Source organism: Mastigoproctus giganteus, chromosome 12 (assembly GCF_048544385.1).
Source record: "Mastigoproctus giganteus isolate SK-2022 chromosome 12, ASM4854438v1, whole genome shotgun sequence".
NCBI lineage: Eukaryota > Metazoa > Arthropoda > Arachnida > Uropygi > Thelyphonidae > Mastigoproctus > Mastigoproctus giganteus.
The window spans coordinates 178,922,325-178,943,797 of NC_143586.1; the positions used below are offsets into that span (position 1 = coordinate 178,922,325).

The 21,473-nt window shown below is 39.1% G+C and overlaps 1 protein-coding gene across 2 annotated transcripts in view; it reads right to left on the reverse strand.

Moving 5' to 3' along the window:
• ptc (protein patched) overlaps positions 1 to 21,473 on the reverse strand; it is a 396,675-nt gene that overhangs the window by 348,891 nt on the left and 26,311 nt on the right. For both annotated transcript variants that reach the window (XM_090385655.1, XM_090385656.1), the window contains exon 2: positions 11,997 to 12,189. In XM_090385655.1, the coding sequence (XP_090241781.1) occupies positions 11,997 to 12,189 (193 nt within the window). The remainder of the gene's footprint in view (positions 1 to 11,996; positions 12,190 to 21,473) is intronic.

Consider the following 21,473-nt stretch of genomic DNA (forward strand, 5'->3'; position numbering starts at 1 on the left):
TAGCCCGGTCGGCAAAAGAGTAATAATGGGAGTTTAACTTTCCGGATAATGAATGGAACTTGTGTTGGTCACTCACACACACTATCTTGCTTACCTTTCATGACACTCCGATTTCTAGGCAAGACGATATATCTCTTTTTGGGGATTACCCTGACTTCTAATCTTTCTTGGCACAAGCACAATACAAATATTGCTTCCTCTGCATCTAAAAAACTTGGTTTTCTCTTTTGCTCTTGGCATTACTTTTCTTCTAAACATCTGTTCACTCTGTACAAATTGCAAATCCGCCCTACCATGGGATATTGTTCCCACATCTGGGGCAGTGCCCCCAAAACCTCTCTCAAGGCTTCTAGATTCCATTCAGAAGAGGACAGTTAGGTTAATTAATGACTCCTCTCTAACAGTCTCTGCATTCTATCTCATAGACAATGTTTCTGCTGTATGCCTTTTCTACAGATGCTTCCATTGGCACTGTTCTTCCGAATTGACTTCTATAATTCTAGCTCTCTCTTTGAAAACAGTCTGAATATGTGCCACTACCAGCCAACATACATTTACTGTCCAACTTCAAACTCACAGAACCAACTTTTTATCTTTCTCGTTTATTACTTGTTCAACTGCCATTTTCTGGAACAACCTTCCTTCGTATTTCCTGAAAATTACAGCCTACAGAAGTTAAAGTCTAATTTCAACAAATATCTTTTTTTTGTGTTCTCAACCTCCAACCCAAGCACAGTACCAAGTACTATAGGTTCTAATACCTCTTGTGTTTGGAGTTTTCATAAAAAAAAAAAAAACTAACAAGACTTTCATGGATTTAATGGATGCCTGTTTCCTACAGCAGCATGTTAGAGAGGCAACAAGAGGAAGCAATATTCTTGTTCTGATTGCCAGCAGCAATTCTTCATGCATTAAGAATCTGCAGGTAAAAGACACTGGGTGGCAATAATACTGTGTACCAATGTGGGATTTACTAAAATATATAATTAGTGTAGTGAGTAAAGGGAAGGGCTTTTGCTTTCATCAGGGTGACTACAGTGGTCACTTTTAAAGGGGGGGAAGCAATCATAGAAGTTAGTAGCCTTACCAACTAATCAAAGCTCAGACCTACAGATGTGAGATGAACTGATTACATTTATGATAGAGAAGAGAAATGCATTGAATGTATTTAGAGTACAGTGGACCCCTGCTTTATGATTAGTTCGCCATACAATTAAAATTGCTTTATGATTGACTCTCCATTCACTATACGATGGTGGCAAGCGGCAGTCATTGTAATCATGTTTGCGAAAATAGGAGGAACATTATCCACAGGCTATAAAAGTAAATATATAAAGCACAAATTGACACTTTATCACCTTGCCAATTAACAAAATTAAACATGTGAAAATCAGAAGAATATTTTCCACAGATTAGTACAATAAAAATAAATTTATGCTTACGTACATAGCTTAATTCCTAATTTAATATGTACATGCTAACAAATTGATATTTGTTCAATGACATTTTTTTCGTTGTAAATTTAAAACAGTAGTAGTAGTGGCATGTGATTCAAGAAAGCAAATGTATGAGCTTATGCAGCATCAGCCAAAAAAAAAAAAAAAAAAAACACAACACACCATTCCCTCCAAATGCCTGTCCAGTTCCTCCTTAAATTTATTCAATCTATCAACTTCCACAACGACAGATGGAAGTTTGTTCCAGCAATTAACCACCCGCTGGCTAAAAGCAAATTTCCGCACATCTAATCTACATCTGTCTTTTCTTAATTTATGCCCCCTTAGGTTCGTAATCTGAACAAGTGGAAGGATCCCATCAGAATTCAGCGTGCTCAACCCATTCAAGGCCTTATACACCTCAATCAGATCACCGTGCAGGTGCCTAGTCTCCAGCCACTGCAATTTGCAGAACTTAAGCCTCTCTTGATAAGAGGATCCCTTCATTCCCCTCACCAATCTTGTTGCCCTTCTCTGTACACGCTCAAGTAAATCTACATCCTTCCTAAAAAGAGGCCTCCAGACCTGTACGCAGTACTCAAGGTGTGGCCTGACCATTGCCTTATACAGAGGGATAATCACCTCCTTTTCCCTGCTAGCAAAATTCCTATATATCATTGACAAAACCCCATGACCTGCCCTGGCAGCCTGTCTGCATTGCTCAGAAAACTTCATATCTGCCTGCACAATTACTCCCAGGTCTTTTTCATTTTCTACCACCTTAAGTGTAGTACCACACAGTTGGTACGTTTCTTTGGGGTTACTTCTACCCATATGCAGTACTTTGCATTTGTCAAGGTTAAACTTCAGTTGCCACTTCTTAGCCCATCTGCCCAAATTATCTAGATCCTGTTACAGTAGCACACTGCCATTACTGTCATTAACAACCCTGCCAACCTTTGTATCATCTGCAAACTTTGACACTAAGCCTGATATACCTTCATCAATATCATTGATAAATATAAAAAACAACAGTGGACCCAACACCGAACCCTGTGGGACTCCACTAATAACATTAGTCCAAGAAGAGCAGCACCCACTGATTACCACCCTCTGTCTTCTTGTACTTAACCATCCTTTTATCCATTGTAGCAACTTACCCTTAATACCATTCTGCTCCAATTTGTACAATAGTCTTCAATGTGCAACAGTGTCAAAAGCTTTCCTGAAATCCAAACTTATGATATCAAAATTATTTTTTGCATCCAGTTCCTTTGTAACCACATCATAATATCCTATCAAATTTGTCAGACAAGACTTTCCCTTAACAAACCCATGCTGTGTCTGAATTATTGCTGCAGTCTTGTCTAGATGATCCTGCAATGCATCTTTAACCAGCGACTCCATTATTTTACCCGGAACAGAAGTTAAACTAACTGGTCTGTAATTACTCGTGTCACCCTTCGATCCCCCTTAGTGAATTGAGGATACATTTGCATATCTCCAGTCCTGTGGAAGTACAGGTCAATGGTGAAAAAAAAGCCACAAGTTACGGTTGAATTTGAAATTATCTGCAATTCTGCACAGACAGAAGGGTGTATATGATGAGAGCCTTATCAATCAATTTGGCCCTCGAGAAATTGTACAAGATTCGTGTGGAAGAATTTTCTCATCCTGAGCTAGGAGTTTAGTAAATAAATTTGATGAATTTGAGGTGTTGATCAACACTTCAAAAGCAGATAACATTGGGATATCAGAGACTTGATGTCCCAAAGATATAAGAAATGCAGAATTGGAATTTGGGGAGTACAATGTGTACTGAAAGGATAGGAAGGGAGGAGGGGTCATGCTATTAGTTAAGAAACAAAATCTAAGGAAGTGCAGCCAGTTGACATGGGTGGACGGTGCAATGTTGAGTCAGTTTTGTGTGACATAAGCACTAGGAAAGCAAAATTGAGAGTACAAGTATGTTATAGGCCTAATGACTCTGATGAGTATAATGAATAACTGTACAGAGAAATAGACTGGGCCAGTAAATCATATTGTCTTATAATGGGAGATTTTAATTTTCCAAATATTGACTGGAACTTGCGATGGTCACTTGCACTCTAGCAAGGCTTTTGTGGATTAATTGGATGATTGTTTCGACAGTAGCATGTTTGGGAGACAACCAGAGAGAGTATTACTCTTGATCTGATTATAAGTAGTGATTCTTCATGCATGAAGAATCTGCAGATAAAGGAACCACTAGATGGTAGTGATCACAGTGTGCTGAAGTGGGATTTACACCAAGAGGTAACTACATCAGGTGTAAAGGGATGAGTTTTTGCTTTCATAAAGGTGACTACAGTGGTCTGAGACAGTTTTTAAAAATTCTATACAGTGGGACTAACTGATGACGTTACCAAAAGAAAATTCTAAATGGGAAGCATTCAAAGAATTAATCTTGGAAGGCTACTAGTCTTTTCATACCAACTAAGAAATATTGTTCAAGGTTTAGGCCTAAAAGGATGTCAGATGAACTAATGAGACATCCAGCAAAGAAGAAAAGTGCATGGGATATATATAAATTAACAGGTGACAAAGAGGCCGGTGATAGATATAAGCTGGTCTGTAATCAAGTCACAAAAGAGGTTAGGCAGGCAAATTACGAGAAATCTTTGGCAAAGGATGCAAAGAAAAACAGCATCGAGTTCTTTACTTATATAAACTCAACAAGGAGAGGGATAAATCAGATTGGTCCACTTAACACAGATGATTTTACTACTGATCTTCATGCTAAGGTAGCTGACAAACTGAATGAGTATTTTGCATCTACATTCACACGAGGTGTTATTCAAGATGGGAATGGCAGAAGTTTATCGAACTCTAACAGGGAGCTAAGTGATTTTGCAATAACTGAGAGCAAAGTGGAAGAGAAATTGTCAGCAATAGCATAGCAAGCTTATGCAGCATCATCCAAAAAAAAAACACCACTCCCATTTCACTCCTCCGTTCGTTCGAAATACCTGTCCAGCTAAGCCTTAAATTTATTTAGGCTATCAACTTCCACAACAAGGGATGGAAGTCTGTTCCACCAACCAACTACCCGCTGGCTAAATACAAATTTCCGCACATCTATCCTACATCTGTCTTTCCTCAATTTGAATTTATGCTCTCTCAGGTGATTATTCTGAGTGAGAGAAAGAATCCCATCGGCATTGAGCATACTCAAACCATTCAAGGCCTTATACACCTCTATCAGATCACCTCGCCGGTGCCTAGTCTCCAGACACTGTAATTTGCAAAACTTAAGCTTTTCTTCGTAAGAGCAACCCTTTGCTCCATTCACTAATCTTGTTGCCCTTCTCTGTACTCGTTCCAGCACTCTACATCCTTCTTGAAATGAAGCCTCCAGACCTGTATATAGTACTCAAGGTGTGGCCTGACTCCTTATACAAGGGAATAATCACCTCCTTATCCCTACTAGAAGAATTCCTGTATATCATTGACAAGACACAATGAGCTACTCTTGCTGCCCGTCTGCATTGCTCAGAGAACTTCACATCTGCCTGCACAATTACCCTCAGGTCCTTTTCATTCTCTACCACTGTCACTGTAGTACCACAGAGTTGATATGTTGCTCTGGGGTTACTGTTTCCCCATATGTTGTACTTTTCATTTGTCAATGTTAAACTCATTTGCCACCTCTCAGCCCAACCTTTCCAGATCCTGTTGCAGCAGCATAGCGTCAGTAGTGTCCTTAACAACCCTGCCAACCTTTGTATCGTCTGGAATGGCAACACAGAGTTGGACAACAGAGCTTGATGGGCAGCTCATTAATTTCTTCAACGGCATTTACCCTACACCTCAAACTCTCGTAGATGCCCATCCGAATGCTGAGTTGGTGCCTAATTTCTTCGCAGTCTCTCCATTAGCACACACAAAGACATCCTCCTTGGCTAGATCAAGTCCTGTTCTAGACAGGTCTGCAAACATTTCAGATTTTGCGCATTGTTTTAGACTGATGCGTGGGAGAATTGCCCTTTTGGTTCTCCCGCGAGCCACAGCACTCTGGCTATTCTGTGAACGCTGCTTTGGTCTGGGTCATGATTCTGTTTAAGTATAATTTAATTAACAATGAAATTTAATAAGATTAATAAATTTTATTGATAATGCCATAATAATCTAACAGATTTCTAATACACTGCTACATATTTTGCTATCTAATTTTACATTAAACCTTATGGTATCAATGGCAGCAAGTTACGAATGTAAAATCTATGGACACTAAAGTATTAACTTTCAAAATCACTATCTAAATTCAAAATAAACCAAGGAGCTTGGCTAGAACTATAAAGCTACTTATAGAAAATAATTTAGTATAACAATTAAGTCAATAAAATGACTAAATATAAATGAAAACTTAGCGTTCACCGCAGCTGCAAAAATCTTGACCAAAGTTTTAGTGACATCGTACCCAAATCAATTAGATTGTGTAAATTTGTATAAGAATGTAATTTTAATCCTTTCTGATCCTTTAGAAATTTTATTTGAATCTTCCATTTGTTAGCATTTAAGTTACTGTACTGGCAACATAATATAGGGAAGCAAAGCTTATGCAGAACCAGAGGGGGGGGGGAAAACACCTTGATTTGTCCATTCCTTCAAAATAATTTGTACAAATCACCTTACAATTTATATCAACCAACAACTTCCACAATTGGAAGTTTATTTTACCAACTGAACACATCCAGAACATTGTTTTACAACTATCCTTTTGCTATTTAAATTTATGCTCCCTTGTGCATCTCATCTGAGAAAGTAAAGATGACATCAGTATTTAGTTTACTCAACCCTTTAAAAAAGCCTTATATACTTTATTCATATTACCAGATATTGTTGGGATATCATAGACGTGGTGTCACACAGATAAGAAATGCTAAAATGGAACTTGGAGAGTACTGTGTGCACTGGAAGGATAGACAGGATAAGAATGGAGGAAGGGTTATGCTATTAGTTAAGAAACAAAATCCAATGAAGTATGGCCAGTTGACATGGGTGGACAGAGCAGTGGCAAATCAGTTTGGTGAGATATAAGCACTGGGAAAACAAAATTGAGAGTAGGAGTGTGTTATAGGCCTAATGACTCTGATGAGTATAATAAACAACTGCACAGAGAAATAGAGTGGGCCAGTAAATCAGATTGTCTTATAATGGGGAGCTTTAATTTCCCAGATATTGATTGGAATTTGTGGATTAGTCACTCACACCTTAGCAAGGCTTTTGTGGATTTATTGGATGATTGTTTTCTACAGCAGCATGTTCGGGAGGGCAACTAAAGGGAGTAATACTTTTGATCTGATTATCAGTAGTGATTCTTCATGCATTAAGAATCTGCAGATAAAGGAACTGCTAGGTAGCAGTGATCACAGGTGCTGAAGTAGGATTTACTCAAGGAGGTAACTACCATCAGGAGTAAAGGGAAGAGTTTTTGCTATAAGAGTGTTTTTAAATTCTATACGGCGGGACCAACTGATGATGTTACCAAGAGCAAATTCAAAATGGAAAGTATTCAAAGAATTAATCTTGGAAGCTACTAGGCTTTTCATACCAACTAAGAAATATTGGCCTAAATGGATGTCAGATGAACTAATGAGACATGTGGAACAGAAGAAAACTGCATGGGATAAGTATAAATTAAAAGGTGACACTGAAGCCTATGATAGATATAAGCTTGTGTGCAACAGAGTCACAAAGGAGGTTAAGGCAGGCAAATTACAAGAAACCTTCAGCAAAGGATGCAAAGAAAAACAGCAGAGTTTTTTACTCATGTAAACTCTAGAAGGAAGGGAATGAATCAGATTGGTCCACTTGATATCGATGGTTCAACTGTTGATCATTCTGCTCAGGTAGCTAACAAACTAAATGAGTATTTTAGCATCTACATTCACTCATGAGGAGTTATTCAGGGAAGGGAATGCCAGAGATGTCTTAAAACTCTGGCAGTGAGCTGGATGATTTTGTAACAACTGAGAGCAAAGTGGAGGAGAAATTGTTGAAGATAAACATTAAGAAAGGCAACTGGAGGTGGATGGGATTTATCCAGTTTTATTAAAGGAGGCAGCAAAGGAAGTAAGCAAACCCTTAGCCATAATTACCCATGGACTAGAGATGTGCAAATGTGACCCCAAAAAGGATCAAAGGGCAACACAAGTAATTAGAGATCTGTTAGTTTAACTTCTGTTCCAGGGAAATTAATGGAGGCACTGGTTAAAGAAGCTCTGCAGGGTCATCACGACAAGACTTCAGTTATAACTCAGACAGTATGGGTTTGTTAAGGGGAAGTCTTGTCTGACCAATTTGATTGGATACTATGATGTGGTCACAAAGGAACCAGATGAAAAGAATAATTTTGATATCATATATTTGGATCTTAGAAAGGCTTTTGATACTGTTGCACATGGAAGACTGCTGCACAAATTGGAGCAGTGTAGTATTGAAGGCAAATTGCTGGTATGAATAAAGTTATGGTTGTGTGGGAGAAGAGAGTGGTAATCAATGGACACTGCTCTTCATGGCCTAAATGTTATTAGTGGAGTCCCCCTAGGATTCAGTGTTGGGTCCATTATTGTTTTCTGCATTTATTAATGATGGAATATCAGACTTAATATCTAAGTTTGCAGACAACACTAAGGTTGGCGGGGTTATTAATGACACTAATGACAGTACGATACTGCAACAGGATGTAGAAAAGTTGAGCAGATGGGCTGAGAGGTGGTAACTGAAGTTTAACATTGACAAATGTTAAGTACTGCATACGGGTAGCAGTAACCCCATAGTAACGTACCAACTGTGTGGTACTACACTCAGCGTAGTAGAGAACAAAAAGGACCTGTGGTAATTGTGCAGTCAGATATATATTAAGTTTTCTGAGCAGTGCAGATGGTCTGCAAGAGTAGCTCATGGTGTCTTGTCAATGATATACAGTAATTTTTCTAACAGAGATAAGGAGGTGATTATCCCCTTGTATAAGGCAACGGTCAGGTCACACCTTGATTACTGTATACAGGTGTGGAGGCCTCATTTTAAGAAGGATGTAGAGCTGCTGGAACGAGTACAAAGAAGGGCAATACGATTAGTGAATGGAACACAGGATTGCTCTTATGAAGAAAGGCTTAAGTTTTGCTATTTACAGTGTCTTGAGACTAGGCACCTCTGAGGTAATCTAATTGAGGTCTATAATTCCATCAGCATTGAGCTGATGGGATTCTTCCTCTTGCTCAGAATAATCGCCTGAGGGCATAAATTTAAATTGAGGAGAGACAGTTGTAGGATAGATGTGTGGAAGTTTTTCTTTAGTCAACAGATGGTTGATTGCTGGAACAAACTTCCATCTGACATTGTAGAAGTTAATAGCTTAAATAGATTCAAGGCAGAACTAGACAAACATTTGGATTGAGTGGATGGGTGAAATGTGAAGGGTATTATTTTATTTATTTTTTTTTTTTGCTGATACTGCATAAGCTTGCTTTCTTGTATCATATGTCTTTACTAATGCTAATACCATGCAAAAGTCTAGTATGAACTTGAGATTTGGACATTTTTGAGAGTATCTGCATCAAAGAACATAGCTAAGATGATGTAATCAGGGATGTATATTTTGAGGGGAAGGGATAACGTGTTGTAGGTCTTAATTTTCAGCAATTGTAGATGTTTGTAGTTGAGATGTTTTTGGCTAATGGGTACTGCAATGAGTTGAGGAGGAGATAAAACAAATTACTTTTTCCCCCCTCTGCAAGATAGCACTACAAAATTTTATCTTTTATTTATTTGAATTAAATTTTACTTCAGCAGACCTCACAACATGCACTCATTCCAACTAGGCTTATTATTAAAAGGAACGTTGATTGTTGTTGCACATGATGTTAGTAGGTTTATGTTTCTGATTGAAAAGAAACTCTCTCAAACCTCAGAACTGACATCAGCAGTTTTTGATGTTGCATGGTGCATTCTGGATAGGAATGCAACATGTTGTGTGCCTACCTCTTCAGATTAGACTGGGATATGTGTGGCATTGTACTGCAGATCTCATCATGGGGTGTGAACAGTGTGCAGTACTGTGTATGGGTCATTGATGTTTGCATAGTGCATTCTGGCTTTGGCTCCACAGGGGAAGGGATTCCAAATGTGGTGTGGTCTTTTAATGCAGTCAAAGGCCATAAAGAATTTCATGGCTATGAAATTCTAATGAAGCTTATGTGGCAAGCTTCCTTAAAATTCTAGAGATGTTGTATTGGAAGTAAGTTGGAGACTATTAGCATCATCTATAAGCACAATTTTCCTGTAAGTTTTTTTTTTAGGTTTTAGCTTGTTGCATGGAAGTTGGGAAAATGATTAGTCAGCATTATTTTCCAACCCCAGATGGCAAACCAAAAATGAGATTATTGTTGTTTCTCCAACAAAAAAAAAAAAAAAAATAAATAAATAAAAGTATTTACAACAGTCACTATATCACAACAAAGCAAAGGTCGCTTGTAGCATACTTGGTAGGTCTTGCAGCTTGGACTGAAGTAAATGCAGAAGCTCCAGTTCTCATTACCTGACAAGGAAGAAACCACAGCCTCTGTGAACAGTGGGAAGAACATCAACAAGCAGAAGGCCAGTGACACATAGGGAATGACTCAGAAAATGTGGATGACTAGTGTAAGGACAAAAAAAAAAAAAAGCACCAGAAATTAACAAAGTGCTTGAAAACATTAATCATGCGACGCCATGGTTAGATAGCATGATAGTGAACGTCTTCATTTATTGCATTTTACCACTAAGATTTACGTACCAAAAAAAGATTGTCAGTTCTAACAAACTAAATTACATGACTATGTCAGAACAGATGCATAAAATGCAAGCCCATGACAACATTGTGTATTAGTAGGATGCAAAGGGAATGATAACTTAATACTGTCTTTTACTCATAAAACATTAGTAAATAAAGTATTTATTTACTAAGTAAACTATTCATGTTAACAAATACAGGGGGGAGGAAGGTAAAATGTTTTCAGCTATATTTTTAATTTAGTATTTTAAATACTAAATTTTTAAATTGATATATATATATATTTTTTTTTTGAATTTAAGTAATTAAAACTGTCTCCCCATGATTTGCAGTAAAATTCTGTGCATCTCGACCTCTGCGGGTAAGTCCTGCATACCCTACAGTTTCTCTACTTACTAATTAACTCAGCAATTCAGAGCAACACAGCTTCACGAGTGGTTCTTTACAGTGACTGTGAATAGTCACTGTTTTTTGCTACACTATCTTGGTTTATTGGCTATAGAGAATTTCATGAAATATGTTATTATTATAAACATTATGATACTAATATAGGGTGTTTGGAAAGTCACTATACACCTGGCTGACAGCAATGTATAAAATGATATCGCACCACACGATGGCACACAGATGTGCACCATCGTATGGTGCAATATGAGACCCTGTGCATCTAGTGGTGTCAAGGTCAGTTGGCTGCGAGACAGCTATTCAGGCAGTTGATTGTGGAGTGCGTTAATGTTGATTTTTCATTGGAGCGTATTTTTTTCTGGTTGAGTATGTTTTTAATGAGGTGATGAGTATATGCAAAGCATCCAGGAATACTTTTAAGAAATTTCTAAATACGATAGTACCACATCAGCATGCTGTGCGGGCATTAATAGACAAATTTCATGAGAGAGGTGCTGTGTGGCATAGTGAAAGGCCACCAAAATTGACAGAAGAAACTCCTGGATATTTCAAATTCAATGCTGCAAAGTCCTTCAGAATCAATGCAGAAGTTGTCACAACAGCACATTTAAAAGGTAAGGAAGTAGTTACTATCAATTAGAAGATAATTTTTCATTCATTCATTCTCCCTGATACTATACTAAATATGCATTTCAAATTGACATTAATATACATGACAATATTTGCTGTGACTTTATTTTTATATTTAATAAATTGAAATCTTTAATTTTTTTTTAACCACTAGCACTATCTTTCAGTTATTTTAAAATGCTTACATCTACAGATATGAATTTTAAGCTCTAATAACGGAACTTTTTATTATTATTAACCATATGGTGTACAGAAGCCTGAGGCTTATGCTGCACCAGCAAAAAAAAAAAAAAAAAATCTGAATTACCCTGTGAGAGAGAAGACAAGAGACATAAGTAGAAGGGGGTCACTAAGAAAGATGATATCCAGCTCAGGACCCTGGGTGTGCCAAGCCCAGAGTCCTGAGCTGGACTCTGTCTGTGTGTAATTCAGAATTTTTTTTTTTTTTTTTTGGCTGGGCTGGTGCAGCATAAGCCTCAGGCTTCCTTGCACCATATGGCTAATAATAATAATTAACAGTAAAAAGTTAAGTTAGAACTTAAAATTCATTTAAAGCTGCTTCTCTAAACCTATTCGACTACTAAATATTCATACCTAAAATCCTTAATTTTAAGATTTGGCACTTCTCAATTCTTGATGTGTTTAATTGAAACACACACAAGTCAGGTTTGAAAATTATATAAAAACATACTGTTTAACTGAACACTTACCTTCTACCCATAATTTTTCTACATTTGTTTGCATTGCTGCCGATTTTAGTCCAACACAAAATGTAGATAATACCAGAAGTCCTACAAATAACACCTTTCCAGCATTCCTTTGTATAAAGCACCCAAGAAGAAACAAATGGATCTGGAACCAAGTCCTTAACCATAATGCAGCTTTATTTCCCGAAGCTTTTCCCTAAAAAGATGGGGGGGACAAAAAAAAAAAAAAAAAAACCACTATGAATTCTTAAAAACAAACAATTTAATTTTGACAAAAGCTATTTTCTGAATATTTTGTAAATGTAAATTTTTATGCAAGTTACTTTCTGCAAAATTTTGCAAATTTAACAATGGTTATTACAAGATTAGTGTCAAGTATCTCAGAGGCTATCATGACTCAGGCAGATATGGTGGTAAGCAATTCCCATGAGAGTCACAACTTCATTACTGAAATGTTTGTGCCATATATTCAAGGGCCATTCTAATTATAACTACAGGGCCCTGCAGCCAAGGATACAGCAACAGAACGTAACACTACTCTGACACAAACCAGACATTACACTTTTTCTGGCTTTTATAGAGGTTCTAAACTTCTCCACAAAGTACCATGGCACAGATATGAGAAACCACTGGTGGCATCTTCCACAAAACACAGAATTATTTCTGTAAGTGGCTTATAGACCTAGTAAGGATCGTTAGTTTATTCTGAATTGAGACAGCGAGATTTGAAAGTTAATTAATACTTAAGTGTCCGTAGATATAAAGTTCGTAAGTTCCCACCTTTGTGATACAATAGTTATATACCGTACTAGATAGCGTTAGTTGAACTTCGTTAGCAGTTAAATTGTATTTTTAAATAAATACATATAACGACTTAGATTACAAACGTAACATAATTAATTATATTTAACATAATAACATAACATAATTAATTATAATTAATTAATAAAATCATGACTCAGACCAGAGCAGCAAAGCAAAAGGCTCAAGCTAATGGAAGTGCTATGGCTATAGAGCAGAACTGAGGGGGGCAGTTGTCCTCTGACTCACAGCCTTATAAAATGCACTGTTTGCTTGATGTTTGCAGAGCAATCGGGTACGGGACATGATACTGCCATGGGGGATGTCTTTGTGTGTGCGCGCGATGCAAGGACTGTATCGATATCAGGCAACAACTCAGCGTTCTTGGGGGCGTATATGAGAGCTTGAAGGACAGGGTGGATGCCCTCGAAGGAACTAAATTGAGGGGCCCATCAAGCTCTCAGCTGCCCACATCAACGCCAGAGCTTGCACTTGGGCATCACGTGACACAGAGGCAACCCCCAAGGTAGAATGCGCTGGTCCCGAAGGAACCAGTAGTTGTTGGTGACTCTATTGTCAGGGAAACAGGGAACATGCTTTGTAAAAAGGATAGGTGGAACAGGACCAGGGTATGTCTGCCAGGGGCAAAGGTTGATGACGTTGTAGAGCGAATATCATCTTTTAAGGGCACAAAAGGTGATATAGTTGTACACGTTGGCACTAATGATATTAAGAGTAGGAGACCGGCAGAATTACTTAACAAGTACAGATCACTGTTGAACAAAAGCCGAGAATTAGGGTTGAATTTGAAAGTGTTTGCAATTCTGCCAAGACACGATAGGAGGGAGTATATGATGAGAGCCTTGTCGATCAATTCGGCCCTGGAAAGATTGTGCAAGGCTCAAGGGGTAGAATTTTTTTCAGCCTGGACTGTACTTGTTAACAGGAGAGATTGCTTCTACAGGGATGGGATACACTTAAATAGAAAGGGTGCAAGAATATTTGCTGATGCTATCGAGGCAGTGTTAGGTGGGTCGGAAAACTGCTAGCTTGGGGGGAGACAAAGACCAATAGATTGACAGTAGCCACTGGCAGAGGTGAAAGAGATTCTTGCACTGCTTCTATTAGAATGAGCAGAAGCCTGAAAAACAAGATGCTTGATATTTCAGAGACTGCTGGGAGCCACTGCGGTACAAGTAAACACATGGGTTGTGTTAGGGTAGCCAAGAATAGAAACAGGTGCAGGTATACTTGCGTGTACAGCAATGCTAGGAGTTTAGTAAACAAATTTGATGAATTGTTCAAAACATCAAAGGCAGATATTGTTGGGATATCAGAGACGTGGTGTCATACAGATATAAGGGATGCAGAACTGGAATTTGGGGAGTACAACGTCTACAGAAAGGATAGACAGGATAGGAAGGGGGGGGGAGGGGTTATGCTATTAGTTAAGAAACACATAAAAACCAAGGAAGTGAAGCCAGTCGACATCGCTGGACAGTGCAGTGTTGATTCAGTTTGGTGTGACATAAGCATTGCGAGATCAAAATTGAGAGTAGGAGTGTGCTATAGGCCTAATGACTCTGATGAATATAATAAGAAACTGTACAGGGAAATAGAGTGGGCCAGTAAATCAGAGAGTCTTATAATGGGAGATTTTAATTTCCCAGATATTGACTGGAATTTGGGGGCTGGTCACTCACACACTAGCAGGGCTTTTGTGGATTTATTGGACGATTGTTTTCTACATCAGCATGTTCGGGAGGCAACCAGAGGGAGTAATACTCTTGATTTGATTATCAGCAGTGATTCTTCATGCATTTAGAATCTGCAGATAAATGAACCACTAGGTGGCAGTGATCACAGTGTGCTGAAGTGGGATTTACTCAAAGAGGTAACTACCTTTAGGGGTAAAGGGAAGGGTTATTGCTTCCGTAAAGGCGACTACGATGGACTGAGACAGTATTTAAATTCTACATAGTGGGACCAACTGATGATGTTACCAACAGCAAATTCAAAATGGGAAGCATTCAAAGAACTTATCTTGGAAGCTACTAGGCTTTACATACCAACTAAGAAATATTGTTCAAGGTTTAGGCCAAAATGGATGTCAGATGAACTAATGAGGCATATGGCAGAGAAGAAAAATGCATGGGATACTTACAAATTAACACATGACACAGAAGCCTATGATAGATACAAGTTGATATGCAACCAAGTTACAAAGGAGGTTAGGCAGGCGAAGGCAGATTACGAGAAATCCTTGGCAAGGGATGCAAAGAAAAACAGCAAAGAGTTCTTTACTTATGTAAACTCTAGAAGGAAGGGGATGAATCAGATTGGTCCACTTGATATTGATGGGTCAACTGTTGATGATCCTGCTCAGGTAGCTAACAAACTAAATGAATATTTTGCATCGACATTCACACATGAGGAGTTATTCAGTGAGGGGAATGCCAGAGGTGTATTCAACTCTAGCAGTAAGCTACAGAATCTTGAAATAACTGAGAGTAAAGTGGAGGAGAAATTGTTGAAGATAAACACAAGAAAGGCTGCCTCCTTTAATATAACTGGATAGATCCCATCCCGGGGTGGATGGGATCTATCCAGTTATATTAAAGGAGGCAGCAAAGGAAGTAAGCAAACCCTTAGCCATAATTATGAGAGCTTCCTTGGACTCAGGGGAGGTACCCATAGACTGGAAATGTGCAATTGTGACCCCAATTCACAAAGGAGGATCAAAGGCTGACACAAGTAATTATAGACCTGTGAGCTTAAATTCTCTTCCAGGAAAATTAATGGAGGCACTGGTTAAAGAAGCACTGCAGGATCATTTAGACAAGACTTCAGTTATAGCTCGGACACAGCATGGTTTTGTTAAGGGGAAGTCTTGCCTGACCAATTTGATTGGATACTATGATGCAGTCACAAAAGAACTGGATGCAGGGAATAGATTTGATATTATATACTTGGATCTTAGAAAGGCTTTTGATACTGTTGCACATGGAAGACTGCTACACAAATTGGAGCAGTGTGACATTGGAGGCAAATTGCTGCTATGGATAAAGGGGTGGTTGAGGGGGAGAAGACAGAGAGTGGTAATCAATGGACACTGCTCATCGTGGACTAATGTTATTAGTGGAGTCCCTCAGGGCTCAGTGTTGGGCCCATTATTGTTTTCTGTATTTATAAATGATATTGATGATGGTATATCAAGCTTAATGTCCAAGTTTGCAGACGATACAAAGGTTGGCAGGGTTGTCAAGGACACTACTGACACTATGCTGCTGCAACAGGATCTGGAAAGGTTGAGCAGACAGGCTGAGAGGTGGCAAATGAAGTTTAACATTGACAAATGTAAAGTACTACACATGGGAAACAGCAACCCCAGAGCAACGTATCAACTCTGTGGTACTACACTGACAGTGGTAGAGAATGAAAGGGACTTGGGAGTGGTTGTGCAGGCAGATATGAAGTTCTCTGACAGTGCAGACAGGCTGCAAGAGTAGCTCATGGAGTATTGTCAATGATATACAGGAATTTTTCCAGCAGGGATAAGGAGGTGATTATTCCCTTGTATAAGGCAATGGTCAGGCCACACCTAGAGTACTGTATACAGGTCTGGAGGCCTCATTTCAAGAAGGATGTAGAGCTGCTGGAACGAGTACAGAGAAGGGCAACAAGATTAGTGAATGGAACAAAGGGGTGCTCTTACAAAGAAAGGCTTAAGTTTTGCAAATTACAGTGTCTGGAGACTAGGCACCAGCGAGGTGATCTGATAGAGGTGTATAAAGCCTTGAATGGTTTGAGCATGCTCAATGCTGATGGGATTCTTCCTCTATCTCAGAATAATCACCTGAGAGGGCATAAATTCAAATTGAGGAAAGACAGATGTAGGATAGATGTGCGGAAATTTGCCCTTAGCCAGCGGGTGGTTGGTTGGTGGAACAGACTTGCATCCCTTGTCGTGGGGTTGATAGCCTAAATAAATTTAAGGCTCAGCTGGACAGGTATTTTGAACAAACAGAGGGGTGAAGTGGAAGTGGGTTTTTTTTTTTTTTTTGCTGATGCTGCATAAGCTTGCTTTCTTGCATCAAATGCCTCTACTAATGCTAATGCTAAAACTAGTCACTATGTTCAATTGAAGGAGTAGTTTCATTGTACCCATTACTCAAGATGAAAGACAGGAAATGCCCCGGCCCAGATCTTTGAAATGGAGGTGCTTAAAAGAGTAGCTGAAATCAACCCAAACTGCCTTCTCAACTTATACAATCAATGCCTTGACACACAGGAACCTTCTCCACTGCTAGGAAGACAGCCAATGTTAGACTAATCCTTAAACATCCAAATAAACCACAAGATCAGCCTAAACCCTACTGCCCCATTGCAACTTCTTCCTACCCTGAGCAAGTCATATGAGAGACTTCTACATCTATGGCTCCTATCTCACTACAAATAGGCAGGCTTTTCTTCAGATAAACAATTTGGCTTCTGGCAAGGGCACTGCACAGTGGATCTGTCCAACAGATCATAAATGCTTCCACAACCACAGCCCATAAATACTTCTCAACATGCTCTGCCACCAGAGCATGTTGAGGGCCCTGGCACTGATTATGCCAGGGCCCTCAACATGCTCTGGTGGCAGAGCATTCTGCATAGACTCTGCAAAGCCCGAATACCCTACAACCTCTATAAATGCGTAGAAGGTTACTTGTTAGAAGTATTGTTGTGTCTTCATCCTACCACTCACTCTCTCAGCCTGCCTTGGGCCGTTCCTGTGGAATGTTATCCTAGACAAATTTCTTAATTAAGATTTGGGACCAGTAAATGCTTAAGCCTATGCAGATGATTTAATCCTCACTGTGACTGGGAGCTCCAGCGCATCACTCGAGCTGCTCGGCCAATCAGCCCTGCAGATCTTCCAAGACTAGGCAGCTCTCCGCAACCTCCATATCTCAGAGAAAATAAAATCAATCCTCCTAATGGGTACCTTACAGACTAGAAGACCTCCACTTATCAAGATCAAATGGCCAAACCATCAACCTTGTCAGTGAATTGAGATATCTGGGAATCATCCTAGATTCAAAACTGATCTCCATCCGTATGTAAAATACTTACAGAAAAAAAAAAAAATAAGGAACTACATAGCAATGGTGGTTTGCATCAGTAGGACCAACTGGGGCCGCAAGAGATGCTCCTTGACCTTGCTTTATAATGCATATTTCTCCCAGCTATCACTGGAGTGGCCATTTGCCACAACCAAATGAAATTAGCAAAAATTCAATGCACCATATCCCTTGCAACAACCAGGACATATTGCACAGCAAGAATTCCTGCTCTCCAGGTCCTTGCAGAAGTCCTTCCTCTCAACCTGGAGGTCATCCACTGGGGGCTCCATTTCCACTTCTGCAGAGGCCTGCCTGCCCACCCACCACTACAATGAATCACACCAATCTGGCACACAATACTAAACAAGAAAAGAAACTTCTTGCTGCTAAGCTGTTGCAGGTCTGGCAATCCAGATGAACTGAAACAGACCAAGGTGCTGTCACAAGACAAATTCATAAAATTATGTCACTTGTCCACCCAAAAGCACCATTGTTCCTCCCTGGCCTCTACATCACTTTTCTAATCATAGGACATGGGTCATTCAAAAAAAAAAAATAAATAAAAAAAAATAACTTCCATGGGCATAATTAACACATACTGCATGTGGACAACAGGAAGACTGGAGCCATCTGATACCCTTCTGCCCACTGTATGAAGACCTGCATTTTGTCATCATTGCAATCCACTATCTACCCCGTGGTCACAAGCACCTGTTTATCAATGAGGAGCTGAAATCAACTAATACCTAGCCTTGACCAAATTCGCAAAAAATTTATCAGACAGAGATCCCTTTTTATACAAAGGCCAGCACATCCTTGACTACCTCGTGCCATGAGCATAACCTTCACTCTCTCTCTTACTGGTTTTGAATGTCTTCTGGCCTGCTCCACAGCACTCCTGTATACTCTGCTGACCCTAGCCTAGCTAGGGTGGGATTTCTATCGCTAACCCTGATTGGCTGGGTAGGATTCCATTCGGCCACATGGCAATCTCATAGGTTCCCTTAGCATGGAATCTTTCTTCCACCCTCTCATGCTCACCTATAGGTGGAAATCACTACCTTCTTTCAGAGGATACCTTCCTCTACATCCTATGACACTCCCCACTTTATCATACCTTCCTTTGTACACTCTGTACCTCTCCACTTTTTTTTTTTAAACTTGGTCGCTGTTAAGGAAGTTCAGGCAACCCTGCCAGAGAATAATAGGCAGCCTGGCTACCTCCTAGTGTTTGTGTGTGTGCACACGCATAGACAAGCAATGTGGTGTCCCTGTGGCCAAATGCCAGAACACAACAGAACCCAACAATGCTACACATTCAACAAAACACTTACATTAGTATTGTATTTCTTCACAGTGTACATATGGCACAGATGTGGGAAACCACAGGTGGCAACTGATCCTAACACTATGCAAAATAAAAATTTGGTGGAAGAACTTGAGTCACTGAAGAAATGAGGGTGTTGCCTTGGCAAAAAAATGCACCTTGGAACTCATCAGGGACTGAAGGTTCTAGTAATCTGCCAAGTGATGCACACTTGATTCAGGCCTGACAATACAGGGATAGGTAATAAATATAGGTTGACTAAAATCAGGGTGCATCTGCCAGGTGTTATAATTAATGATGTCACTAATAGACTGTTAGTGACATCATTAATTACATTAAAAAACTACATTAATTACATTAAAAGACTACATTAAAAAAAAAAAAAAAAAAATTGTGATTTAACTCAATGTGTAAGCAATTGTGCTTAGAAATGAATTGATTGACTATATACTGAAAGACTTGTGAATTAACTCAAGACTTTAAAGACACCGAAGCACTTTTGCAGAGGATTTTATGTACCTTCTGCAAAATAAGCATATACACCACAGCATATTCAGCACTTGTAGGTTGAAAGAATTATTTTATAAAGATGGGATGCACTTATACAAAATGCGGTGCAAGGGTTTTTGACAGCATCACTGATAATCCTTTAAGGATTCGGGAAAACTGCTGGTTTGGGGGGGGGTAATATATAAAGTAATGCTTGTACACGTCAAGAATTTTTTTGTTACAACAACAGCTGATACTGCAAGATGTTCAGAGAGCAGTGACATTTCAAATGAGTGAAAGATCAAAAGAGGAAAAACAAGCTAAAAGAAGTTCAAGGGGTGGTACATCAGGGTAGTAACCCATAGAAGAATACTTAATGTTTGTTATTTGGTTTTTAGGAGCATTAGCAACTAAGGCCATATTGCTCCGGAGATATGCGGTGGTCATTCCCTGACCTTTCCGCATCCTCCGTATTTGGTGGTCACGGGCTCGAACCCTGGTCTAATCAAAAAGCTTGTGCTACGCACTGCTGAAAATACTTAATTGTGCCTTCAGTAATGTCAGGAGTGTTGTCAATAAAATGAGCGAATTTAAACCACTAATGCAGAGTGACTTCTGAATCTGTGTAGTGCAAGTTAGATGAAAACATGTATAATGAGAGAGGGAAATCTACAGACCAGTGTGAAATGTTTTAATATGGGCAATTTCAATTTGCTCCTAACTGATTGAAACAAGTAGGAAAGAAACTCATAATAGGGAGCAAAATTGTTATTGGTAACAGCATGTTAGGGAAATTATCAGGGCAAAAAATATTCTAGACCTGATCATTTCCCAAGAACCAGATGAGATCATAGAAGCTAAGAGAACAGAACCAACTGGGAATAACAGAGTTCTGAGTTGGATGATGGGAAGTGGCAGTTGTTAAAAGGTAAAGGAATGGGTTTCAACTTCAGGAATGAGATAATCAAAACTTAGGGTGGTAGTGCTACATGGCTTCTAACAACAAGGAAGGCAGCTTGCACAGCAAATATATTAGAACTATGGTAACTTTAAAGCCACTGCCGTGAAAATGCATATAACGTAAGAAAATATGGCACAAGGAAGATTCAGGAAAGTTTGAAAGAATCCTGACTTGTTGAAAAGTTGAATAATTTTTTGTTGCACTCTACGTTCATATATTAAGATAGTAATACCAGTGGCAAATGATGTAAGAAAGCAAACTTATACAGCCAAAAAAAGCTCATCACCTGCCATCCCCTCCACTAGTTTGTCTACTTTCTCAAATCTTCAAACTACTCACTTCCACAACAGAGACATTTGTTTCAGCAATCAACCAGCAGCTGGCTAAAGGCAAAATTCCACATCTATTCTGCAACCATCCTTCCTCAATTTGAATCTATGCCTCCATTGTGTAGAGTCTGAGCAAAAGGAAAGATCCCATCAGCATTGAGCTTTAAACATCTCAAATCAGATCCCCCCCACAGGTGCCTGATCTCAAGATGCAGCAGATTATAGAACTGAAGCCTTTCTAGATAAGACCACCCTTTTGTTCCCTTCAATAATAATTTGGTTGCTCTTCTCTGCACCCATTCCAGCAGATCCATATCCTTCCTAAAGTGAGGCCTAAGACTTGTATGCAGTACTCAAAATTTGGTTTTGTAAATGATATATAGCAAAATTCCTATATATCATTTACAAAACCACATGAGCTGTCCTGTAGCCTGTTGTACTGCTCAGAGAACTTCATATCTGTCT